At 40.8% G+C, this 27,562-nt stretch overlaps 1 protein-coding gene across 2 annotated transcripts; it reads left to right on the plus strand.

Moving 5' to 3' along the window:
• On the plus strand, positions 1-27,080 carry kcnn2 (potassium calcium-activated channel subfamily N member 2). Of its 2 annotated transcripts, XM_004538192.2 has the most exons (9): positions 1-905; positions 1,306-1,401; positions 15,613-16,031; positions 16,307-16,448; positions 16,605-16,715; positions 16,794-16,921; positions 18,730-18,738; positions 21,583-21,652; positions 25,064-27,080. In XM_004538192.2, exons 1-9 carry the CDS (start codon positions 126-128, stop codon positions 25,337-25,339), a joined length of 2,031 nt encoding a protein of 676 aa, XP_004538249.1. In that variant the 5' UTR covers positions 1-125; the 3' UTR covers positions 25,340-27,080. The 2 variants fall into 2 exon arrangements, with proteins under 2 accessions (XP_004538249.1, XP_004538250.1); XM_004538193.3 differs by lacking the exons at positions 18,730-18,738; positions 21,583-21,652 and having other exon boundaries at positions 25,064-25,217.
• Positions 27,081-27,562: the final 482 nt, after the last annotated feature.

Consider the following 27,562-nt stretch of genomic DNA (forward strand, 5'->3'; position numbering starts at 1 on the left):
TCACACATCTACCGGAGCCGAAATGGATCTATTCATGCAGCAGCTCTGTCCTCCCGTAAGGACCGTGACGCCCTTTGTCGGGGGCTCTGTGGCGCCTGGTCGCTGCTTTAAAAAGCAGCACTGACATGGAAACCCCATTACAGCTGCAGAACGATTTCTTCCCAGAGCAGCAGCTCCAGCACTGTAAGTACCAGCACTACTGCGGACGCGAGGATCGCCTCGGCAAGCAGCACGACCAATGCTGCACCTGCAATAATTGCACCTGTGATGCGAGAAAAAGCCTCGTCTTTCGCGGGACGTCGCCGGCCACTGTGGGAACTTTAAGGGCACCTTCGGAAACGTCTTCGAGGCAAGGCTGCCAGTACAGTGTCTGCGAGTTCACACCTTCTAGTCATGGTAGTTCATCCAGACATCATCATCATCCTCACCATCAGCAGCAGCAGCAGCATTGCCGCGATAGGCAGCGGGGCAGCCTGGGCAGCAGCCACAAAGACAGTAACTCCTACAATGAAATAGCCATGAGCAGCTGCAGATACAACGGCGGCGTAATGCGGCCGCTGAGCAACTTGAGCTCATCCCGCAGAAACATACACGAGTTTGATTCCGAGTCCCAGCCTTTGCAGCCCATCTCCGCCGCAGATGCGTCGGACACTTTAGTATCCAAGCCGGAGAATAATTCAAGCACCCTGATGCCTTACGCATCGGGAGACGGAGGGGGAGGCTGCAGCCACAGCGGGGCCAAATCGGGTAAAAAGAAGAACCAGAACATTGGGGAGAAGCTGGGGCACAGGAGGGCCTTGTTTGAGAAAAGGAAACGGCTCAGCGACTATGCTTTAATCTTTGGGATGTTTGGGATCGTTGTTATGGTTATAGAGACTGAACTCTCATGGGGAGCGTATGGAAAGGTGCGTATAGCCCACTCAAAGTCCGTGCCTCGCAGTCCCATGTAGGCTAGAGTTGATTTAGGGGACATGTGACTCACGAAACAAGTGTTTTTAACGTTAAACAACTTGTGGTAGGATAAAGTGTTCTCAGGCAGGTCCCAGGCACGCAGGCCAAAAGGCCCACAGCTGTCCAGCCATGAAGGGGACCCCCCACCACCATCACCTCCAAAAAAATGAATGGGAGAAGAAGCTGCAATGTTAGAATTTGTTGCACTGTGTCCTAAAAAGCTAAATCGTGCCGTTTTTACTTACTTATTTATTTATTTTGGCACATTAGTAGGAGTTACTCCAGCATGTAAGACAAGATCTTCTGTCATGTTGTTGTGTCTTCTTTGACTTTACTGTCCTTGCTCTTTTGCAGGAATCCCTATATTCATTAGCTCTAAAATGCCTGATAAGCCTTTCTACAATCATTCTCCTGGGGCTGATTATCATCTACCATGCAAGGGAGATACAGGTAATGCTGATGCACTCTGTTGTTTTTTTTTTTTGTTTTTTGTTTTAATCAAAGCATGTTTTATCAGTTTTATGTCTAATCTGTTGTATTTCTGCACACTTTTCCCCTTCTTTTACACTGTTACAGGTTGATTTTAAAGTCATTGCTGCTCATTTAGTGTCAGATTTAAGTATTTTGTGCATTTAATGCATGAACATTGTGAAACATGTGAAATGTGTGTTTGTTTCTTTGCCATCTTTTTTTTTTTCTTTCAAAGAATCAAAGACTTTCTGCAGCCCTGTGAGTGTGTAAATGATGGGAGAGGTTGTTGCACTGGTGCTGTTGTAGGCCTAATCATCAGCTATTGAAGCCGCATTAACAGTTCATTATAGATATTGGGAAGAATAAGGAACTCCTCGCAGGGTTGAGTGGATGAATGATTATTAGCCTGAGATACTCCAACATGACAGTTTTATGACCATGCCTCGGAGCATTGTTGCATTACTGTGCTTCAGTACTCATGTCTTTGCCACAAATTTTCACTTCCTGCAGCATGGGCCTCCGTTGCATGCCAGACGGCTTCCATGTGCCTGATGTGTTTCTGTCTCTTTCTTTTTAAATTCACCTAAATGGGAAAAGCTTCACCTTAAAAGAAACACCACCCAAGCATTTTCTCAAATACTAAACAACGCCATGTTTAATCATGTTAATGGAGTTTCTTACCTTTGCACAAGAGGGTGATTTTAAAAATGCCTTCAGCTGAACTGTAAAAGCTGATCCAGCTGTTTTCATCTGACCTTATTTCTTCACTTTGTTGCCAGTCTATAGTCTCAAACTCAAGACATAGCCTCATTTTGTTTATGAAATAGTGCATTACACTTTGATAAAACATCACTTCTTACCTCTTGCATCTGGCAAACAGAATCTTCATCAGCTTTGTTGGTATATTTAGCAGCTACAAACCCCAGGAGAGGATCAGTCATTAAAATAGCCCAACAGTAAAATGTGTCACTGCCTTGAGATCTCTCATTGTAAACCTTTCTTCATAAGAGATGGTAGAAAGGCATCATTATCATATTTCACCGTACAACAGAAGCTGTTTCATTTCCCCTGCAGATGGTTCCCAGGATCTGTGTATAAATTAGAAAGAAAATCATACGTTGGTATGAAAGTATCAAACCCATTTTTTTCTTCTTCTTCCTCTTTTTTTTGGCCATTGGATATTTCTGCTAAAATACAGAGCAAATAAATAAATCCATAAACAGAGCTTTTTTTCACCATTTGCTTATGCAGCTGCCGACCGGTGTAAAGAGACATTCTTTGTACACAGCATGTTTCTATTTAGGTAGAGGTATCAAATTAGTCCTGCATCAGCCACGCGGTTATTGTTCCCATTCACAGGAAACCAGTTTGCTGAGACGCTGAGACTACTTTTATGTATATATATCCTTGCTGCAATGTTACAGCAACACATCTGTATATTATAAACATGGATTCAAGAAGTTGAAATCTCTTTTCTCTGCTTAAAATGACTCTGAGGAACCGCTGTTTCCTGAGCGCAAGTGATTATTTTAGCTCTAAAGCAAGGATTTCTTTCCATTCCTTTAATTGTCAGCAGATGCATATTTAACACACAGGCAGGCTGCTCAGATATCTTTGATCAAGTCCCCTCTGACAGTCACGTCAATATCCACAACATTTTTCACCCCGCATAGCTCTCTTTTTGCTATAAAAGACATTTCCTCCTTTGTTGACCTAGAAAACTTTATTAAGGCAGTTGTTTCTTCACAGCTGATTATTGCAATTCGCCACATATTCACGCTGACTGAAGTAGAAGCTGGAACACTTTGATGAGTCAGAAAACATTATCAAGTCACCGCAGTCTTACTCACTAGACCTGCTCTGTAAATATACAAGTTGATTAGAAGGTCTGTCCTCTAATTCATCACATTCCCTTTGGGAGTAACCAGTCCCTGGAACTGACTTTGTCTCACTATTTAAATCCAGTTCACACTGTTATACTTCAACATCCACCACAACAGCTGCTCCCATCCCTCCTTGCCTGAGGCTCTTTTGTGTCAATTGTTGCTGTTTTTTGTGCCAGTTGTGGCTTTTTTGGTTCCTGCAGATTGACATATGTGCCTTCAAAAACGTACACATGCACATGTGTAGACGGCTGAATTAATTCTGAATCTGCCTTGCTGATGGTAAACGCAAGTACACACAAGCACACAGAACAGAGAGAGACCGGAGAGAGCTGATAAAATGTGTTTTTCTTTCTGATTTTCTCTGTCCGTGTGCTGCCTGCTACTCAATACACTTGTGAAAAAAACAAACTGATTGTTTTCTTTCGGTTTATTTTTTGTTTAAGGAAGATAAACTGAAACAGACTCCAGATTGAATCCTTAAACATTTAAATATCAGGACTAAATGAAGGTGTAATGCCCCAAATTGAAAATCCTGATTGAAGGTTGACTTTTTTATTAGCAGTGAGGTGCTACGTCGGGTGCATTAGGAACTTGTCCAATGCAAATTTTACCATTGCCAATATTTTGATAGATGATTAAATTGGGGTGATACAACAGTTAGCACATTCACTTCACTTCAAGAAGGTTTGAGATTGAACCTGGTCACCTGCAGGCACTGTGCTGAGTGCAAATGTCCAAAGGCATGCATGTTAGGTTAACTGGTGATTCTAAACTGGTTTGGGTGTAGATATTAGTCATGTGATGCACTGGTGATATGTTCAGTGTGTATGTCCAGTTTCACCTGGACTTTAGTGTCTTTGCAGTTAGGATTGATGGAGATGGATGGATTTAAATGCGCATTTTTCTACGTGACATCATGTTACTTCAGATTTTATATCATTAAGTCTTCACTATATCTCTAAATAATCTGGTGTCGTTTATTGGTGCTGAATTAGCCTTTTTTCCATTATTAAATGCAGAGATTTTGTACAATGCTTGCAAACACTGACAGTGATGTAATACAAACAAAAACCAGCAAATTGTCACACCAGACGAGCTGAAACAAGAGAATTTTTTGGGGGGGAGGGGGGTTCTTGATTTTTAATTTGGCATTTAATTTTTAACTTGATTATCTGCTTAACTGGCAGTTTTGGAAAGTCTTTTGAGAAAAGCTTCTCCAAAGTCAGAAACATTACTTTAACAGGTGGAAGAATACGACTACTGACTGGTAAATTTTCAGTGATTCGTAAATTCACACAGGGAAATCTGGCAGTGGCAAAGAGGTTATCAGATGCTATACAAGTATTAACAACAAAGTACAAAATCATATAAAGTCAATCATTTTAAAAGCTCAGCTGAAAGTAAAGCTACTGAAAGTGTTTCTTATGTATCTATAAATGTGATTAGGAAGTTTACCTAAAATATCAGAAGTAGAAGCTTTCGCTGCAAAGAAATGAACAACGTAACATCTAAAAACTCGTGTTTTATCAAATAGTCTAAACCTAAAGAGGAATCAGTTGCCAACTAACTTTCTGATAGTTGAATCATTCTGTCTTTGACCATGTTTTGTTTACCTCACATAAAGGCTGCCAAGTAGTAAGTGTAGCAAAGCAAAAAGTACAGTATTTTCCCATGAATGAAGTCAATGTAAATGTGCACTACAATGCAAAAGCCAACGACAATTGCTTCATATTTTCTTTCCAAGGAACAAGATGTGTAATTTTTTAAAGTGCTCTTGAACAATAGCTCTCCAGGATGGAGGTGTTTTAAAGATTTTCTTTGGACATTGCCCATTTTCAGAGGAATATTTTTACCTACTGCATGAATCATTCAAGTATTAAAAAACACCTAACTCAAGGATCAGCCGGTGTTGTGTCTACACATAACACACAACTTAGCAAAGAATGAATATTGAATTGAGTTGTTAGACACTTTGTTGCTAGCAGCCTGTCACAAAAGCTCATCCTTTGTTCCCGTTTCTTTAGCTGAACCAGTTTGGCAGACTTAAAATAGGATTTTTGTAACAAAAGGTGATTCCTAAAGAGCTATTAATCGAAAACTTGGCATAACTCAGCATGCTGTGGAGCGTGTCTTTAAAATTTTGAGGAAACAGGGCAGTGGAGGACAAAACAAGAAGTGGCAGGTCTAAAAAAAACTCTCTACAGCTCTGGAAGTTGTGTCCTTGACAAATTGGAAAAAAATCCAACAAAGACCTGACGCAGGACCTGAAAGATGCATCTGACACTCCAGTTTACTCGTGTACAGTTCACTGAAGACTCATCAGAAATAGTCTCAGTGGCAACAGGTCTGATGCAAAGAGTGTCTACAGCCTTTTGTAAACACAGTGGAGGCTCTGCCATGTCAGCATCCAAAGCAGCGCTTTAACAAGAAGCCTGGAAACTATTCTTGAAGACAAAAGTAATTATGAGAAAGCTTGTCTAAAAGAGTTCAAGCTCTATTTCTATATTTGTTTAGACAATTTCTGCATCTATTTCCCATTTTCCTAACAAAATGTAAAGAAATGAGGGGTGGCTACTCCAAATATTTGACATTAGAGCCTGAGTTCAGAAACGAATCGCTTTAAATGATAGATTTCCCATGTAGAGCTTCACCAACCCAAATATTTTTATTTTCTATCTGCAAATGACGTCCCCTGGAGAAAAAGTTTGAAAACCACCGCGCCCACCAAAACACAAACACACCCATCGACTGAATCCTTATTTAGCATTACTGCATCAGCACTCTGTCAGCTGTTGTGTTATTCGGTTTTATGCAATGTTCTTAGGTTTAACACGCCCTCCCCATCCACATCCCCGCGCTTCATTTTTACGCCTCTACGAGAGCCTAATGTGTTTGCAATGTTGCAATATGAATTGCTGTTTCTAAAGTGCACTTTGCCATGTGGGAAATGTTGTTCCTGCAGTGAAGTAGATTATGCATGCACATCCATGTGTACTCACAGATGCCTGTCAGATGTAGAGGCATAAGTCAGGGTGATGAAATGGTTTCCCCACCACTTCTAGCCCCTTAAAACTGATTTACTTGTCAAGCTCGGTAAAGTCTGCGCTCTCTGATTTCCACAACACAGAGTTTGTTCTGCGCAGAGTGACTGAAAACTCAAAAAAAGGTCACTCTGAGCAGGCAGGAGAGAGGTCGGACACAGGCTGTCATTTGTTTAGGGATACAACTGCTGTGCTGCATTGGCAGTGAGGAGTGACCTACTGAGCTGAGTGTGCTTAAAAAAAAAGAAAAAGATTTGTCCTTAGTTTTTGTTTTGTTTTTAGTGTCCACAAGGAAAATTATATGTATTCCTCCCTCTACACACCAGCTTTGATAAAGAGCCGGAAGCATGAATCTCATTATACGTCTCCTTAATATTTCCAGATGAGTAATTTTTAGACTTCTTAGTTAGGCAATGCAGCTGTGTTGTGGAAGTTAACACAGCTGCATTGAGTGTGTAGCTCTTTCCTAACTTTGACTTGTCCTTGTCAGAGTCTGATATGAGCTGCAAGCTGCTGAGGTGGTTGATGAGTTCTCTCTGTTTTTCTAAGCGAACACAAACTGACATTTTGCAAGTTTCCCTCTTCTTCTCACATCAAAGTGTTGTGTTAAGGCCACTGCTGTGTCACTCTACCTTGTGATGACAGTTCTGCTGAGTTCTCTTAAACTAATGCAAAATGCTTTGGGGGCTGGGTTGGGGGTTTTTTTGTCTTTGATGTGTACTTTTGCGATAAGGGTCTGCGCTGATGTTTCACAGTCGCGCAATATTACATTTTTCGGTTCAGCGGAAAAGATAAAACAACAACGCGTCACCCAAACTGTGCCAGCAAAATTCTGCCAAAGCCAAACTTGGCTGTGCTCTGCAGATTGCCCCTGAGTGCTGCGTATGTGTCAGAGATATGGTGTAACTGCAGGAGACGCTCTAAATTTCTCACAGTGAAATCTGTCCTCTACCTGAGACTCCAGACTGGAGTCAGATAACCACCACTGGCTGGTGACCTCAATGTTTTCACTGAACGTACCGCCTTTCAAGGGCACAGATACCAAACCACCCATAGAGTTGAGGATCCTGAAGATTATTTATGAAATTGCTCTTTTTGTGCGTGTGTGTGACTCCAAACATGCAGCTGAATGTAGATTATTAATGTGTGGCGACTTGGCTGCAGCCACAGCACTTTAAAGAAAGATTTATACGAGCTTTTACTTTGGCTCAGAAATGTTTCACTTTGCTCGAATGGAAAAATTGCACATGCAAATGTGAGACTTAATCTCGGAAGCGAAAGCAAACAGAATTTGCGAAAGCTTCAGATTTATTCTGCAAACTGGCCTCTTAGTGGCTCACTTTGATATCATAAATAAAGCATTGCATTAATGCCTAATTGGACTGAACCTCTCAACCTAATTCACTAATGAGATTGAGTGATTTCATTCTCAGTGACAAGATATATGTTCCCATCTCCACATTACACAGATTAAATATTGAGCTGCACTCCATTAGTTATATTGAGAGTAGTGAAACCAGTAACCAACCCAGCTAGCAGCGCAGGTGAGCTCCTCCGGGGCTGCACAGTGCAGACACAGGACATCGGCAGGCAGGGAATGAGCTCAAGACATATTCGGCTGTGCTGTCTCTCAGACTGACATGAAGAAGCCTTTTCGATGATGGGAAAGGGGCATGCACTCTGAGTGATTAGACTGTATTTTAAGTCCATCAGAAAACAAGATGAATGTCAAAGAGAAACCGCTGATGCTTTGATTTGGCCCGAGTTAGAAACAGGCTGGCGCCCTGTTCCCTGGGCTCTGTTGTACATTGCAGGGGATTAACGTCTGTGCTCTTGAACTGATTTTGGGTTTTTTTTCCTAAGGTAAGGTGGGGATTTTGGAGAGAGCTGTTTTAGAATAAAGGCACACAGTTAAGGTTAGGACACATATATAGATACAAACAAACGTGTCTTTCAATATCCATGTGATGAATATAGATTGTAAGAATTTAAAGGCCTGTTTTTCGTCTATTATTTTTGTGACTAAATTTTTAGCCATTTTATTATTAAAGGAACGACCATGAAACTTTATTATAGGCATTCATACTGAGCAGATAAGGATAAATCCTAATCTCTTGTGTGACCCCACACACAGTTCACATTCAAATAATATGTCTGGGCAACTATTGGATGGATTGCCACTGAATAAAGTGCACATGTTTGTCTTTCCCCCAGGATATACTGAAATATATTTAGTGACTCCTTAGCTTTTAATCTAATGCCATTAAGGTCTTGTCTTCTTCTTTTTTTTTTTACCTGATCCTTTAGTTTATAACCTCACAGACTTAATGGCATTCCCATCACTCTGAGCTGTACTGTGTGCTAATTAGAAATGTCACTGGCCACTATATTAGGTACCAGGTGCTAATGCCAGGTTAGATCCCCCTTTATATTTAGAACGTCTTTAATTCTTCATTGTACAGGTTCAACAAGGTGCTGGAATTATTCCTCAGAGATTTTAAAGCATAGTGACATGACAGCATCACACAGCTGCTGCTGATTTTTCAGCTCCACATTCCCATCTTTGTGCTTTATTAGATTGTGACTGTGTGGGTCATATGAGGCCACTGTCATATGCAAGAAACCATGATCAGGAGATGATTTGAGTTTTGTGATATGGAGCTTTATCCTGTAGGAAGCAGGCATCAGAAGATGGGTGCACGCACTATGGCCATTGAGGGATGGACATGGTCACCAAGATACTCAGGTAGACCGGCGCTGTTACTAAGGGGTCCAATGTGTGTCAAAAAAACATCCCTCAAGCCAGTACATGCTCGGCAACCTGAACTGCTGATACAAGGCAGCATGGATACACACTTTCAACTTGTTTATGCCAATTTCTGGCTCTACCATCACCAGACAACATTTTTTTAGGCTTCTGTTATCCATTTTTGGTGAGCCGAATTATAGCCTTAGTTTCCCAGCTGGAGTGGCACCCATTGTGATCTTCTGCTGCTGTAGCACATCTGCTTCAAGGTTTCACATGTTGTGCATTCAAAGATGCTCTTCTGCATCACTTGGTTGTAACAAGCAGTTGTTTGAGTTTTTGTTGCCTGTTCATCACCCATCTAGCACCGATAACAATGCCACATTCAGTGTCACATAGATCTTCTTGCAGTCCCATTCTGACGTTCGGTTTTGACTCTAGCAGGTCATCTTGACCCTGTCTATAAGCCTAAATGCACTGAGCTGCAGCCATGCAATTGGCTGATGAAATATTTGCATTAACGAGCATTTGAACAGATGTACCTAATAAAGTGGTTAACAAGTGTACGCTAAGTAACATACACGTGTAGCATTTGAGCAGATTAAACAAGTTGATTTTAGCAACTAGGTTGCTAATTGACACCTGATAAAGTTTCTGCCACTTTTACAAAAGATTAACCGTATTTAAATGTCATATTTCCACACAGTGAGCACGACAAAGAAAGTCTATGCACAAGATTTTTTTTGAAAAGAAAAATGATTTCTTCTATTCTAGCTGTGCCTCTGTTTCATCTTCAAATCTTAATGATCCACTGTGTACGAGGTTAAGATGCGGCGCTCTTACCGCTTGAAATAGATTCTTTTTACCTTCTTTATCTTAAAAATAAACTTTCAGGTATGTTTCTCAAGTCACAGGCCTTTATTTTATTCTCATGTTAGGTTGGACATATTTTTAATAATCATGTCTCTGTGGTTATAATTTTCATTTATGTAATTGTCTATATGTAAATAAAATAAAAAATGTAATAATAATTTAATGATCACCACAAGATTTACTTGTGGACTCATTTGTTTTTTGAACCTCTATTAATTGTTTCATATTTTCATTCTTAACATTAAAAAATGTAACTATGATGTAACTGAAATTATTATATTTATAGCCTGTTTTTATAGTACTTAAACCATCTGTGCTGTAAATAATTAACCTTCTATTTCTCATCAGGGCTTTTGTTTTTCACACTGTTAACATAAGTTTTTTCTTTTTTAAAAAAATAAACCTCACAGTTGAATATTTTTCATCCATAGATGCAGTTTCTTCCGCCTCTCTGTCATGGTTTTCCAGCGAGTATGAAATATTTCATGCTGTGCGGTTAAAGCCCCATGAGTATTGTATTTCAGGCCATTACCATAATTGCTTTTACTCACCAAGTAGGCTTTCCTTATGCAAGCTCCTGCTAAATGTTTAATTACATTGTTTGGAGGTAACAAACTTTGTAACTGCTTTTGACACGACCGGTTTGTTGTTTAAAATGTAAAATAAAACGTCGCTTGTGCCGCGTACAAACAATAGATTTAGCCTCTTTCAGAGAGCTAATTCTGTAAGTAAGAGACCACAGTGTGAGTGGAGACACAGCTTGTGTTTCCATGTCTACATTACACTCAGCTGGAAAGCTGAACAGGACAAGCTGTGGTTAGAGTTACACACTTCTTTGTCAGATGTCAGTTTGTTAAAGGAGCTCAGTGTCGCTCATTTGATAGGAACAACCACAGCTGAAAATTTAATTCACGTGTTTTCTGTGTTTGGGGGAGGGCGGGGGACTTTGATTGTAGCTTCTGAATAAATACAAATGAGCTGCAGAGGCTACGTGGGGTTGTTGTACCATTTATTCACGGACTTGTTGCTGTTGTTGTTGGCTGGTGTTGTACTGTGCCGGCTTGTTGACAGCTGATATTTCCTGCACATTTCTTGGCTCAGAAGCTATAATAAGCGTGCAGTGTGCCGTTTCTGCATTAAAGCAGCTGAAGCTGTAGTCTCGGAGTCCCTTTGAAGCTGTCGAACTGTAGCATGTGGAGCACTCGTACACGTCTGTAGCGCAGTCTTATTGATTTCTGCGCGCTGGCTTTGTCCTTGAGATGAACGCTTTGAATGGGGAGCTTTATTTAAGATGTGAGAAACATGACTATTTCAGCGATTCCATTTTAGGTAACATGTCACAGCTAAAATTACAATCTAGGTCAGTGATCCCATTAGCCTTTCAGGAGTGGGACAGTTTTCTTTTTGCTTCTATAATGAGAAATTCCAAATTAAATGGAGAGTAGCTGGCAAACTGCCGAGTCATGATGTATGCCTCCAGAGTGTCCGGAAAATTATGACCATATGATTTGTCATAAAGTTTAAGACAGACTGATTTGCAAATCATATAAGCCCTATATAAATGATTAAAAGTGCGAGGGCAAGGTAATAGATGCTAAAAGAGAGGCATATAATTGCTTTTGAAAAATACACCCACATTTTTAATGCTAGCTACACATTTTAAAAAGGTTAGGATCAGGTTTTCCTCTGTTTCTAACAACACACTCTTTAAATGTTTGGGGATCGAGGAGACCAGCTGCTGCAGTTTTGTAAATCAAATGCTTCTTGCTGCTTCTTGTTGTCTTTTTTTTTGCCTATTAATCCAATGTTTTCAATAGGCGACAGGTCTGAACTGCAGACAGGCCAGTTTTTCACCCTGACTCTCTTGCAACAGAGCCGTGCTGTGTACTCTGCGCAGAATGGGCTCTGGCATTGTCTTACACAAATAAATAAGGCCTTTCCTGACAGCAAGACAACAAGTCGAACGGTCCCTCTCCTCTTTAGCCTGGTTAGAGCAGCGCGCGTGAATTCAAGCATGAATTTAAAATTTGATACATAAGAACACAGACAGCTTTCCACTTCACCTCGGTCCATCTTACACGAGCAGAGGATGCAGCAGCATTTCTGTAACCTGTTTTTTTCTTTGCCAGTCAGTTTTGTTTTTCAGTGTTGTCCTTTGTGTGTAGGGATTTCTTCAGATACAATGTTTACTAATATTATGTGCTGCAAATGATGAATTATTCTAAAAATGGTCATCTAATTTTCTTTAAAATCTTTTTACTCCTATTCAGTTCAATTCAGTTTTATTTATATATTGCCAAATCACAACAACGGTCACCTCAAGGCACTTTATAGGTAAAGACCCTACAATAATACAGAGAACCCCCCTATGAGCAAGCACTTGGCAACAGTGGGAAGGAAAAACTTCCTTTTTATAGCAAGAAACTTCCAGCAGAATCAGGCTCAGGGAGGGGCGGCCATCTGGCGTGACCAGTTCGGGGGATGGGGACAGGACAAAAGACATGCTGTGGAGCCAGGCATCAATAATAACTAATGATTAAATGCAGAGTGATGTATAAACACATTAACAGCACGTTAAAAGAGGTGAGTGATGAAGATACACTTAATGCATCATGGGAATCCACCAGCAGCCCAGACCTATTGTAGCATAACTAAGGTATCACTCAGGGTCACCTGATTCATCCCTAACTATATGCTTCATCAGTAATTAAAGTTATAAGGCTAATCTTAGAATAAGAGAGGGTTTCTGTCTCCTGAATCCAAACTGGGAGCTGGTTCCACAGAACCGGGCCCTCAAAGCTGAAAGCTCTGCCTCCCGTTCTACTTTTATCCTGTAAGTGAGCCAGTGGTCTGAGAGTAAGGAGCTTTATTGGGATGATACATTAATATGAGGTGTTTAAGATAAAATGGGGCCTGATTATTCAAGACCATGTATGGGAAGAGAAGGACTTTAAATTCAATTCCAGATTTAACTGGGAGCCAAGCCAAGCGAGAACTCAAAAGGGTTTTTTGATGGCTCCACCTCTCGAGTTATATCACTGACACGTTTAAGATGACCTGACTGCTTGTGAGATGTTGCCCCTGCAACATGTGCATTTATGAACAATAGAAACTCAACGACATAGTTGCAGACCACATAAAGTTACAGAGCGGCATCACCGAGTGCCTCTGAATGGCACAGAGAGAAAAACTCGCTAACGCTCTGCCGACTCAGTAACTGCAGTGTTTCAGCTGTTCTCTCGCATTAAGATCAGCACAAAACCTCTGCAGCGAGCATCATGACTTCTTTTTAACTATACATTTTCTGTGACTTACGACATAACCTGAAACTAATCCTTCCATTAAATATCTGGGTTATTTTTTGATTTTCATTTCTTACCATTGAGTAAGCAAACAAATACTTCAGTATTATATAACACATTAATAGGACAAATTGTGAAGATGTTCCTCTTACTTTAATAATTCTTGTACATTTCTGAGCTGAAAGATGAACAGAACTGTGCAGGATGTTGTTTCAGAGGGCTGTAAGCAAAATCATTGTACTGTATATCATAGTTAAGCCTGAGAAGTCAGTGGACACCCCATAATTTATTACCGAGTACATTATAGGGAGGTTTCGGACGGCACGTAATAGTGCAGTTTTCCTTTTCTTTTTTCCCCCTTCATAAAGGCGTCTGCTCTCATGGCAAAAAAAAAGCTGCCAGGAAACCTCGATTGGATTTGCTGACAACAATGTTTTGTGAAAAATCTACTGCCACTTGTGACAGCTTGTACAGGCGCAGGACCTTGATGTGATTGAGTGGATAGAGCGGGCGCATTAGAGAAGGGATACCAGTGCGAGGTGTCAGAGAGAGGAATACAGTTTGGAGCGCTTTTTATCTACAAGCCTCACAATACAAAGCAACAGGTATAAAATTGAGATCGCCTGTTTACAACCTTTAGCGTGAGAAGTGGAGACCGTGAAGGAGCTGATATTGGTAGTTGTGTGAGGACACGAGTTGAAGATAGCTGTAGAAAGTGATAAAGAGGAGTGAAGGGACATCAGCAGGAATGACCATGTGAGAAAGCTCCTGCGTATATATGACAGAGGACGGGGTGGAGAAGAGCGATGGGAGGTGTTGAAATCCACTCACACTGAAGTCCCCAGTGAGACAGCCAGCCTTCTGGTCAGGGTGGCCAGGCGATCAGCACCTAATGCTATGTGGAGGTGGCAGATGTTCTCATTAGTATACTGCTTAGAAGTTGAAAATGCTTACTGCACACCGCTAATGTATTGCCTGATGTAATAATATTTTATTTTAATGCATTTTAATGAAGAAGTCAAAATTTTCAGTCATCTTCAGAACAATTTATTCTACAGGCACTAAGATGCTTTACACTAAGGATTGTCATTTATTCCAGAAATTTCAATAATTTATTGTATGCAGAAGCTGTTTTATACAGCATTGATGAGTCTGCCGTTTCCTGGCTTTCTTTTTCTTTTTACATTATTTAGTTTTCACGTCAAAGTAGCTTTAAAAAGTCCATACTGCCCTGACAATCTTTAAATGTCTCGGTTTTGTTGAAAAGGTAAAACTTTAAAGAAAACTGGTTTACAATCATAAGTGAACATCTGAAGTCTTTGGACTATTTTGTTTTTTAAATTTGATGCTGAAATAACCGTTTACTGTACCAACAGTTAAGTTGTCCACTGCCACAGTGGATTTTAAATCAAGCAATTGAGATGTGGGTGAAGTGCAGACTTTCAGATTTAAATCGATGGCTGTAACAAAGGTATTGCATTAACTGTTTAAGAACTGCAGTCGTTTTTATAAGTAGTCCCATTTTCAGCTGCTTTCAGATCAAAGAAAATAAACACACAAATCCTCTCTGAACCCAAGCTCATTTAAGATGGACTGGGGTGGAAACTAACTCTGCTGTGGTCAGAACAACCAAAGGTTTCCACATTTTCAAAAGCGTCTTTAATGCTGAATGGCATACGCAGGTTTTAGAGGAACATATTGCCATCCAGAAGTCTTTCTCAGAGGTTTCCAGTGTTTTACACACATCGCAACAGTGAGTCTGTGTTGAAGTCAAACAGCTGAGCAGCTGCGACCCCACATCAAGCAAAAATGGGGAAACGTTTGACTTTCAAAGCTTTAGTTCTCAAATGCTTTAAGATTGTTGTTAAAAAGGGGGGGTGATGCAACACAGTGGTAAACATGACCCGGCCCCAGTCTTATTTTGTTACAAAGACCTTTGGCATTAAAGGAAATGGGAAAAATAGCAACAAACGTTCCTTAAGGCATTAAAACTTACACACCTGGTGTGGTGCGCTCACAAACACAGATATGACATTAAAGCCATGATGAGGTCATTAGATGTTGTATATATCTGTAAATATCTGAAAGCTTGTAACATCCTCCCCTTGTCATGAAATCTTTTCCGTTTTCTTTGGCTACACTTCCTTCAAATGTTCTGAGCACAGTTTCTTTTTAAAAAAAAATGTAATTTAATGGCTTGAGGCGATTTGCTGTTTACTCTTTAATGGGCTTAATGATTTCCTGTAGTGTGCTGTGTCAACATGATGAAAATTTCAGCTGTTTCCTTTTGTTTGATTGCTTTTTCTACCCTTCATCACTCTCATGGTGCCCTTTCCTTGCAGCTATTTATGGTGGACAATGCAGCTGATGACTGGAGGATAGCCATGACATACGAGCGCATCTTCTTCATCTGCCTGGAGATCCTGGTGTGCGCCATACACCCCATCCCAGGCAACTACACCTTCACCTGGACGGCACGCTTGGCCTACTCCTACGTGGCATCCAAGACGGATGCAGATGTGGACATCATCCTGTCCATCCCCATGTTCCTGCGCCTGTACCTCATCGCTCGCGTCATGCTGCTGCACAGCAAGCTCTTCACCGATGCCTCGTCCCGCAGCATCGGTGCACTCAACAAGATTAACTTTAACACGCGATTTGTGATGAAGACTCTCATGACCATCTGCCCCGGCACTGTGCTGCTGGTCTTCACCATCTCGCTATGGATAATCGCTGCATGGACAGTGAGAGCCTGCGAGAGGTGCCTGGATCAGTTTTCTCATGCTATGCCGCGCTGCTCAGCATGAAACATAGATAAGGCTTAAAAATAGATAGAATACTCACTCTCTGTCTGAGCATCAAGATAGAAGGATTAACACAAGCTGTAAGAAAAGATTATGAAACTGCAGAGTCCTGAAACGTTGGATTTTAGGCATTACAGTCGCTAAAACCTCTTTTTTTAAAAAAAGAAATAAGTAGCAGTTTGTTCAGGTGCATGAAGGTGTGTCAGTCTGATACATTTATTATTCATTACAGGTACCATGATAACCAGGACATAACCAGCAACTTTCTTGGAGCCATGTGGTTGATCTCAATCACGTTTCTTACCATTGGTTATGGGGATATGGTCCCACATACGTACTGTGGGAAAGGAGTCTGCCTCCTGACTGGCATTATGGTGAGATTATGATGCTTGTTTTGTTTTTTTATCAGCTTGTGAAACTATTGAAAGACTCTTATTAATTATGTAAAAGCAGCCGATCTGCTGCTAATTTATCGTGACTGAAAAATATTGACAAGTAAAGGAACGCTGTATATTTTCTCTGGCTCCCAGGGCGCTGGCTGCACTGCCTTGGTGGTGGCTGTGGTGGCAAAGAAACTGGAATTAACCAAAGCTGAAAAACATGTTCACAATTTTATGATGGACACCCAGCTAACCAAAAGAGTAAGTGAAAGCGCTGCAAGGTGTCATAGATGCTTTATTTCATTACGGTCTTAAGCAATTTTGTTTTTGCACCCTAAGGTGAAAAACACAGCTGCGAACGTTCTCAGGGAGACGTGGCTCATCTACAAGAACACTAAACTGGTGAGGAAGATGGACCACGCCAGAGTCAGGAAGCACCAGAGAAAATTTCTCCAAGCCATTCACCAGTAGGTGCCGTGCTCTTAACCCTGACCTCGCCACTTTTCTTCAGCAATTTCATTCACCAGAGCAACACAAACCTGAAATCTGAATTGTTTGACACCTGTAGCAAAGCTTTGTGCTCATAGATTTGGAGGATCTTGTATTTTTATAACCATGCTTTGACTTGACTGATTTCACAACTTCCTCTGCTGATGTTTGAATGTTATATATGTATATATACACAATGACTCATTGGAGATTCCTGTAAAGCATTTACCCGTTTTTTAAAAGGCATAAACTAGCATCATGAAAAAGAAACTCTGTGTAAAGTTCATTTTACCTCAAAATATGCAGGTTTTACAGAATTCACAGGAGTATGATATCGATTTCTCCACCTTTTGCTGTCAGGTTGACTCTTGTGTGTCTTCTTCGCTGTGAGTCAGATGTCAGGCTGACCTCAGGGCTGACACATTTCGGTTTCTACTCCTCTAGCGCTTGCTCAGACATTCACCTGTCAGCTAGTGTTTTAGTGGGTCCCCAAGGACCCCCAAAGTGCTATCTCACTCCAAAACAGTATTGATTTTAACCTCACCTCACTGTTGTTTTCCTTCAGCTTACAGTGCTTACCAGCACAGCCACACTGAGGCTTCTTTCATTAACTGGCAATCACCTCGGCGCTTTATTAGAATAAATAATAGCAAATACGCTGGTATATTGTTCATACTCAAGTAAAAATGTCCTCTGTTTGTATGTTTGTTTTGCTTTCTGTGGTTTTATTCACACACACATATATATATATATGGTGTACTGTGTGCAACTTTGCTTTGCTCGTGAATCTTTTGGACACACATTTAAGTTTTAACGGCATTCGGATGTTTATTGGGAAGGTAGGGAAACACAAATATACACAAACTGTCTGCTGCTGCTGCAACCCGCATCCAGACTTGCAGTTTAATAGCTTTCTCTCATTGTTGCTGCTTTTCGAGTCATTATGCCCTTGCTGTTGGGTTCAGGTGATTCGCGGCATTGATGACGGCTTCTCATGTCCACCTCCTGTTCTCTTGGACAGCCTAATAATGGAAATGGCTCAGAGCTAAAGTGCAATCTATAAAGAACCAGATTCAGTTGGGAAAAGTCACGTTGCTCTGTGTGCTTAGAACGACCACTCAGCGTGGTATCAACATCTCCTGGTCACATTCTTTGTGTTAGAGAGATTCGGTCTCGGTTATGAGGCAGAGTGTTCACGGGGTTCGTGTGGGAGAGTTTTAAGTAGGGCCTGTAGCCTAATCGCAGGGTGTGACAGACAAACTCTGGCGTGCAATTAATATAGAATAGGAAGTGGATTAACAAGTGGAGGCTTTTAATAGGCCTACAGCAATCTTTGACTTCCTCTACTGGTCAAAGTTGTAAGACAGTGAGAAAACTTTGCTCACACATCCTTATTAGTTGAGGGGGGTAAAAGCTGTTGTTAAACAGACACTTCTGGTTTGCCGGCATTAACAGGAAGATTGCTTTTATTCACTGTCTTTCTGATAGGACCAGAAAAGGCTAAATTAGATTCAGAGAACAAAAACAGCTGCAACCACCAGAAACGGTCCACGCAGGGTAAAATGACAAACTGGTTTCAAGATGAGGGAAGTCAGGAGAAGCGGTGGCTGCTCTTCACAGGTGACAGTGTAGCGATGAGGGTTTCAGCAGCCAGACGTGAGCAAACACAGTTTGCCATCTGACTATGTTTATCTGATATTGTAATAATTCATTTGTCTACTTCATGTTTCCTTTTTGTTCCTGTTTTGTTTTTGTTTTTCCTGTTTGTGTCGACACAATGCAATAGAGCTCGAAAGTAAGTCTTCGCCTCTCATGTAGATACAGACCTGTTGTGTGCATGCTAACGAGAGCTTGTCCTTGAACCCAATAACTACCAAAAAAAAAAAAAATTACACTCCCTCATTTGATAAGTGAAATTCATCCCTCAAAAATCTTTGCTTCACACAACCCAGTCACACCTGCTAAAAGTGTGTTTTTCTTAGTTGGCATGTCAGTTTGACGAAACACACAGCATCACATTTTTCTTTGTCTGATTTAAATCACCGGTACAGGCACCTTGTTAGTGAACAGATATGCGCTGCACATTGTATACACACCCACAGATGCAGTTTAAGTGAATTTCAATTATCAATGATGGAGGGTGTTTTTCTTTCCATTTCTGCATGGATGTGATGAGACTTTTGATCTTTAATCAGAAAGCAACTGATTAAACTCCAATCGACTGTGCTTTCACCTACCGAAGGATGACGACCAGAGTGGCATTAGCCTGCAGACGTGTACGTTCTGTGATACCCCAAAAAGTCATGCGATACGCCCAAGCGGCCACGCTCGCACAGATCAGGGCTCAGGGTCATCTTTCGGCAAGTGGAACCATTGTTACGCCTGTTACGACATTTGCAGCTACATTTCCTCCATTTCCCTGTTGGATGACACAGTAGCAGAGATGCCAGTCCATTGTTGTTGTCATGGCTGGTAAACAGCATAATAGCAACGACATGCAGCTGCCATGCAAGAAGAGTTTGGAGACACAACAACACTGAGGTCCTTTGGATGACTCGTGCTAGAGGCACGGTATGACACAAGTGCTAGCCAAATGTCTTGCAGAATGTTTTAGGCCATAACGGCTGTGAAATCAAATGTCTCCCTTTGGGGAGGAAGTCTTTTTCCATGCGCAAGGCTGAAGGAGGAACCATAGTGGGGACAAAAAAAAAAAAAAAAAGCAGGACAGTGAGCGCTTGTTAGCTCAGAGATCAGCGAATTGAACAAAGAGGGAAGTGACCTAAGAGGAAGGTCAGGGTAAAGCCTTGAAGAAATCCCGTTTGTGCTCGAGAGGCTGCAACTGTGACCAACAGTGTGAATGGTCAGCAGGGACAAGGGCGACGGGGGGGGGGTAAAAAAAGAAGACGTCAGACCCATCCATTACTTTGAAGAATAATTTGCATTTCTTTTCACCATGAGTTTAATGGAGGTCATGACAAATAAAGCAACTTGAGAGGGTAAAAAATGTGGAGCAGCACTAACTGAGATTGAAACGCTTAGCATAGCCGTTTTCCCCCGATGAACACCAACCGCATATAAAGTGCCCGTTCACAAAGGGAAGTGCCCATGAGCAGTGACTGATTGTGGAAAACATACTTTGAATATAAAATAGAAGGTCAGCAGGCTTTCTCGCCCTCACCTCAACCTGCCCTCTGACAGCTATTGGTCTTCCAATTGTGAAATGTATATTTCTAACAGGTCTCATGTCAACTACAAAACCATGTAACCCCGAACACCTATTATCTTCTGTAATTTAGAGCAGACCACTGCTCTTTTCTTTATTTGTTTCATTATAACTAGAAGAATATAAGAGTGATGTTTTGAAATTTGTTCTGCATTTGTCTGAGAGTCTTCTTTGTATGAAGCATAATGGGGCTAAGGTGGCAGGACATTTTTGCCCTATGCTTGAAGTTTTCTTTAGTGGCTTCTGTGGCACTCTCTGTTGGTCTTCGCTGCACATTTGGGAGTTTCTCGATGAAATATCAGTCTCCCTCGAAGACTCTTGAATTTCTTCGTCTTTAGCAATCTTAAAATTTGACCCTCAATCATCACCTAAGAATCAGACTGTATTAATGGTGTATTATTATTTTTAAGCGATTCAGGAGGAAGGAAAAAAACCCTCTTTAATATGTTGATGCCACGTGGCTAATACTCTACAATAGTGCACATTTTGCTGTTTTTAAGTCCCCTGAGAAGAAGAGTTTAAAATGGTGCTTCAGTAGCATAATTAAACAGGAGCTGTAAATTATTTAAGCACATTTTATAAAGTAGGCAATTTTCAGTCTTTGCAGGTAGGATTTTTGGGTGATAGAAAAATTAGCGTTTTGCATGGTTTTTTAGCCCACAAGAGAGTTTCTGGAAAAATCTTTTCATTTCCTGCCCGCAATTAACAATTAAAACGATTCTTTAAGTTGTCACTTAAAAAAAAAGAGAGAAGAAAAAATAAGAAAGAAAAAAAAAAGTTGTCACCATGACACGATTTTCTCTGTTCTAATGGGAATATTGGAAAGTCTCAAAAGGGAAGCAGGCTTATAGCTGCTGTTTAAAGGTTAAACTTTACCCTCTGTGTTAATACAAAACAGTGTGTGATGTTTTTGGCTCTCTGAGTGACTAAATGGGAATAGTAAAGAGAAAAAAGTTAACCAGAAGGGAACTTTACAGGAACAACAGCTGACCTTTTTACCCTTGCTGTTGATGTTTTCTAATCTCATATGTCAAGAAGACATACAGTAGGACTTGATAAATGCTGTTTACACTGTACCCAGATATGACCCCCCACCCCCATTCCCTTGTGGTGTGTATTGGTTGAGTAGGACGCAGAGCTGATTTCATTCACCCCCCGTGGCAGCTCCCTCTCCTCCCCCCCACCCTTTCTTTCTCTGTGGTCTCCTTTCCACTTGCATGCAGCTCAACCAAGCAGACTGCCCCTCCAAACCCTGCATTCTCTACACATATCCCATGCATGTCCTGGGAGTGTTCTTCATGTGTATGCCTTGTGTGTGCACAAATTTACAACAAGAACAAAAAAGAAAAGAAAAAGAAAAAACATATCGACACTAATAGCGTTAATTTATTGGGTTCTGAATGGTCTTGTGTTCAGATTGAGAAGTGTTAAAATGGAGCAACGCAAGCTGAATGACCAAGCAAACTCACTAGTGGACCTTGCTAAGGTAAGCTAGACTAACAGTACACTGCTGCCTTTGTAGGTTTCCTCCCTCTGTGTGGCTGAATCCGATGCATGCTAGCTGACTGGCTGAATTAGTTGTGTTTTCTAATATAAATCAAAGTCTACAGGTGTCAAATAAACAGACAGGCTTTACAATCTGTGTGTTGATTGCGGTTGACTGCGCTCACCTGGAATTCAATTTGCTTGGGGTATGAAATAATAACGCATCTTCATTTTGCAGTGTAAATCACTGTCCCCGGGACAAAAAAATTACTGAATGGGAGTAATGAGAAACCCGGCACAGTTTTTCCCTCTATGTATTCTCTGATGTTTGTCTCCAGATGCACTAAACAGAAGTCGACAAACCTTAGGGAAAGACCAGGCAGTGCGCCAGCCTGACACAGCAGAAACAGTAACCTGGAAAGGGAGACACACTGTGATCTGATGATTCAGCCAGAAATAAAGGCAGAGAAAAAGAGGAGAGAAAAGCAGAGCACTCTGACATTCAAAAGTACACCACAGTCAAACTGGATTCAGGCCAGCATGTCATGAAAGGTATTAGTTAATATTGCCTAATCACCTCATGCTGTAAAACAGCACGGAAACCTGCGACGTGACATTGAGTAAGGTGGCTTATGGCCAGTGTTGTATGAGTCTGCAACCATAGGAGGGCAGTGTGGCTTCAGTCTTTTCACGCTCTCGGTGGAAAGACGGAGCTAAATAGAGCTGAACATATCTTTTTGGAAGATGCATTGCCACTGCAGTGCACAGTGAAATTCCTCAGATCATAACGTATCCCCTTATTTCATCATCTCCTCCAGAGTCACTTATACAGACCCTGTTTATTCATCCAGCGTGACATAAACGATGTGACATTGGCTGAATGCAGTTTCCTTCCACAGGATTTTTTTTTCTTTTTCATTTTTTCCAGTACATATCCTTAAATTACAAAAGTGCTCACTCAAGTGGCTTTAACAACCATCTCTGCCACTCTGCTCGCGCTTCTTCCCTCGTCTTGTACAGAAATTGGTTTATAATGTCAATTTGCGGTTTTACATTACAGCCCAAGTGGATGTCTATTAACCACCTGTATTCTTGCTCCATCACATATATTCCTCAATGATCTACTAATGGTTTTCTTGCTCTCTATCATCCATTCCACCTTATTTGAGCATGTTCTCCTTTCATTTCACGGTTTGAAACTTGGAGGCCTGTGCCTGGATGCAATCATTTCTTAATTACACTAAGAGGAAAAAGACCTTTATTGGATTGATTTGATATTAATAGCACAACCCTAACAACAGTTGTCAGGTTAAGTAGTGTCATGGCTTCCTTAGTCCTCACTGATTCATATAAACAAGCTATCCCATCATCCCCGCCTCAAATCAGAAGAGGACAAGGTAAGTGATGGATGACATCGCCTCTAAGCTGCCAGGGGTTATTAGTCCTGCACTGAATAGTACCTCAGAGACCACCTTCCAGCAGCCTCACCACCACTTCTCATCTGGAATGTGACATGAATTTCTTAGGCTGTTGCTGACTATTTTGGAAGCCCAAACCGTTTTAGAGAAGAGTAGTTATACGGTAGTTATATAATTTTCATGGAGGTTTTTTTGTTTGTTTGTGTGTTTGTTTGTTTTTCTTTTCTTGTTGTTGTTTTTTAATAGCCTGTTATGAGATGGCTGATGCATCAGAAGAGCATTATGTGAAGTCAGCAGGCACCTTTCCTGTCTCCTCAAGGTCACAAACTAATGTACTCTGGTCTGCATGAAAACATAAAGCTCCTGTAAACTGTCCAAATAAAATTCACCCTTCTAGATCAGTTTACGGTAGATACTGTGCTCCCAATAATGTTCCTCTGACCTTATTTTGAAGGATGGTGAAGGTTTCTCTGGGTGAGACACAAGCCATTGCAGACAAGATGGATAAAATGGCAGTATCATAAAGCACTTTGTAAAATCTGAACTGTTGATTCAGCTCAAGAAGCCTGCGCAGGAACATCTTACCGTGCAGTATTACGACAGCGTGCAGCCTGACACATAAACTGAAGCATTGGTGCAATCACCATCCTGTCATATAATGCAGGTTCTGTACAGGCTGATCTCGTGTGTGGCGTAAGGTGTATACACTCACTGGACACTTTATTAGATGCACCTTGCTAATACCAGGGTGGACCCTTTTTTGCCTTCATAACTGCATTAAGTCTTCGGGATACAGATTCAGCAAGAAGTTGGAAACATTCTCCTGAGAGATTTTGATCCATATTGACATGACAGCATCACACAGTTGCAAATGTGTTGGCTGCACATAATGGAAATCTCACATCCCACTACATCCCAAAGGTGCTCTATTGGATTAGGTTGTGATGACTGTGGAGGGCGTTTGAGTACAATTTTGATGATTTGAGGAGCATGACATGGTGCACTATCCTGCTGAAAGCAGCCATTAGCAGATGGGCACACTGTGGCCATAAAGGGCATAAAGAGATGGACAAGATCCGCAGTAATATTCAGTTAGGCTGTGGCATTTAAATATTCATTTGGTACTAAGTGGCCAAAGTGTATCAAGAAAATATCCTCCACACCATTACAAGTAAATTGTAGCTCCGTTTCCTGTTCTTAGCTGACAGAAGTGGCACCCAGTGTGGTCTTCTGCTGTAGCTCATCAATATGTTGTTCATTCAGAGATGCTCTTCTGCATACCTTAGCTGTAACGAGGAGTTGTTTGACTTCCCGTTGCCATCCTATCAACTCAAAGCAGTCTGGCTGATTAGAAGTTTGCATTAACAAGCAGTGGAGCAGGTGTACCTAACAAAGTGGCTGTTGAGTGTATCCGAGTCATTACTGCACTCAGTCATGAACATTTTTTGTTGTCATTTAAGAGAAACATGAAATCCTAAAATACTTTGAATGTGATGGTGAGTTTTTTCTTCCTTCTATCTTGGTTTAGCAAGCAAATATTGTGCAATACAGTGAAAAAAGCCTGTAACATCTGAAACTGTGAGCTTTATAGATCTGACTCAGACTGTGGAAGCATCATATTAGCTGAACTTTTATTGCACTTTTACACAGCATAGCGCCATTGATGTTTATTCACGATTTCTGACATTGAAATTGCAGGCAGAATGTGAGTATTGTTTTCAGACAGACGTACAAATAGATATACATCAGTTTATTATTTTAAAGTCATTCTTTACTTTGACTTTGATGTGTTTGAACAGTGAATCTTTAGCACTCGTAGCCTCTTGTAACCAGTTTTCTTTCTTCTCTTTTCAGAACTATCAGTGCATCTTGATGTGATGAAAATGCATTTTCCCTATTTTTTTTAATGTATAATAAATTTTCTGGTGGTCCATCAAAAGTAACGTCGGTTTGAAAATGTTAACAATAAGCTTGTTTTATCTCTCCTATTCCAGACTCAGAACATCATGTATGACATGGTATCAGACCTGAATGAGAGAGGGGAGGACATGGAGAAAAGGATTGCCCTGCTGGAGACGAAGCTGGAGACTCTACTGAGTAACTTGCAAGCTTTGCCCGGACTCATCAGCCAGGTCATCAGCCAGCAGCACAGGGACTTCCTGGAGGTGCAGCTCCAGCCTTATGACAAACACAGCCCTGAGCGCTCACAGTCAGTGTCCCGGCGGAGGTCGTCCTCCACGGCACCGCCCACCTCCTCCGAGAGCAGCTAGAGTCCAGGGGGAACGCCTCCACTGGAGACTTTTGCCATCATATGGCCAAGTTGCATTTATCGTAAAGCCTTATGGTTTCAATAAGTATTATCCAAATTCTGATGACAGAATCCAAGATACTGGGGACAATACATTTTAATGGATAACTTCATGCTGTTATTTATTTTTTTATTACCTCAAAAGATGTTGTTATCCTTGCTCTGGTGACATAAAAATAATGGCGCTTCCCTCAGTAACAACTAAAAGGCCTATCGATGGGGCTGTGATAAGAACTCTTCTCCATCTCTATGCAGAGGTAGCCAGTTTTAGGTAGCAGAGTTACCAAGTGTGAAACTATTGCACTAAAATAGTGCTTCTCACAGACTTTGTGCTTCTGCTGGCTTGATTCAGTCTCTGTGTTCCTCAAAGGAAACCGAGAAACCACTGAGAAATCAGTCAGGGAGCATGGCAGTGATATTGAGGAAAAATGCTGCGGTTTACGGACTGGAGTGAGCTGACAGCAGAAGCCAGATGAAAATCGCTCCTACACACTGTCACTCAGAGATAACTTTAAAAGCTTGAAATGAGGAAAACAGCATATATCTTTTAGGTTAGAAACAGCATCAACTATAATGGTTTTCCTTTGCAGAGTGCCCCTGTAGAATGACTATTTTTTGGGGCCACGTTGCAAATAATTTAATCCTCTAGTAAAAATGAATGCATCAGAACCTGTACTTGCACTTACTTTTTAATCAATGCACTTCAATGCTGACTAAGATATGATATAAAGATACGTTGCTCATTAAAAGAAGAACATTTTAAATGTTTGGGCATGGGTTTATTATTGTCAATTATCGAGTTGTGGCTAGTGTTAATGATTCAAATCGAAGCCCTATTTCTGTTTCTCACAAAGAAGCATCATCTTAGACCTGCAAAAGTCTTTAGAAACTTACTGAGTGATCATACATTTACTAATTAACCCCCAGTCTCGCTGTGTCTCACCTCCTGTCCTTTTTTTTTCTTTTACCTGTGCTCTTTATGCTTGCTGCCATCAAATGCTGAACAACAAAACCATAACCATATCTACCTTTTAAAAAGTAAATGCCTATTTTTATATACTTTAATGAGGAGAAGCACACCTCTTAAAACTAAACAAACAACAACGTGGGATCGATTAAGAGGCAGATTCAGCATAACTAGCACACGGTAAGGATATCTCGGACTGGAGTTAAGATACATAAAACTGTCTGTGAGACTTTTTCCTGAACATAATTAACAAACAGTGTGATTTAAAAACTGTGGTATTCTTCACACTTCATCTATCGTTTACAGCATACGCTTTGGATGATACTGCGGGATGAGCTGGAAGAGCAGGGCTGGTAAATGTGATTGGCATTTACTACACTTGGAAATGTTACGGTCCACAATTGATTTAACATATATTCTGATTTTATTCATATATCCACTTTGGTCATTAATGCACAGTAGCTACATATGAACTGTGAGATCTCCTGATGTGTCCAACATACCCTTTTATGCATTATTACTCAGTATACGACCATAATGGTTGTGTATTTTTAAAACAGCCGTTCCAAGGTTCACAGAGCATTGCATGGGTCAGAGGAGATCCATCACAGGTCTTGTTCAACCAGCTCACTCATTAACCAATAAATCAATCAGAGAGTTGACAAAACACAGATGTTCCGTCCACAAACTTTAGCAGCATAGAAACCAATGACAGACTATACTGTATGCGACTTAAACGATAAAGAATTAAACAATAAAAATATACAATTTCACCGGTCTCCATCCTTTTTGTGTGCATTTAAATGTGGGTTTGTATCTTATGTGCTTTTGTAGAAAGATGTTACACAGTTCAGTGCAATAACCAGTGTTGTAGACAATGTGCTCATCAGTATGTACGCTCCAGGTAAAGTGCACCACAGACTTTGTAGATCTTCTAAAGAAATAGGCTCGCTATGACATACATTAGGTTATTTGATATAGCCAGAGTTGCCATTGTGTTGGCAAAAGTAAAGGCATAGTCCTTAAGTATATAACAAAGTTATAAGATTTTTCTTATTTAGAAGCAGAAAGGTAGAATTGATTATTTCTTAAAAGTTAGCATGCAACAATTTTACAATTATACACCAGAAATCCAGTTACAGTATTTAAACGTCTACCTGAATAAATGTAATTATTATTAAACAAATGTGATATTATATTAATCTTACCGAAGCATCA

This window comes from Maylandia zebra, linkage group LG7, assembly GCF_041146795.1.
Source record: "Maylandia zebra isolate NMK-2024a linkage group LG7, Mzebra_GT3a, whole genome shotgun sequence".
In the NCBI taxonomy this organism is placed as follows: domain Eukaryota; kingdom Metazoa; phylum Chordata; class Actinopteri; order Cichliformes; family Cichlidae; genus Maylandia; species Maylandia zebra.

What these genes read in the sequence shown, in the direction of transcription:
- kcnn2 (XM_004538192.2), top strand. Translation starts at nt 126, where the DNA reads ATGGAAACCCCATTACAGCTGCAGAACGATTTCTTCCCAGAGCAGCAG. An exon ending in CATGGGGAGCGTATGGAAAG is followed by an intron (nt 906 to 1,305) that starts GTGCGTATAGCC and finishes GCTCTTTTGCAG; the next exon opens with GAATCCCTATATTCATTAGC. An exon ending in GCCTCCTGACTGGCATTATG is followed by an intron (nt 16,449 to 16,604) that starts GTGAGATTATGA and finishes TCTGGCTCCCAG; the next exon opens with GGCGCTGGCTGCACTGCCTT.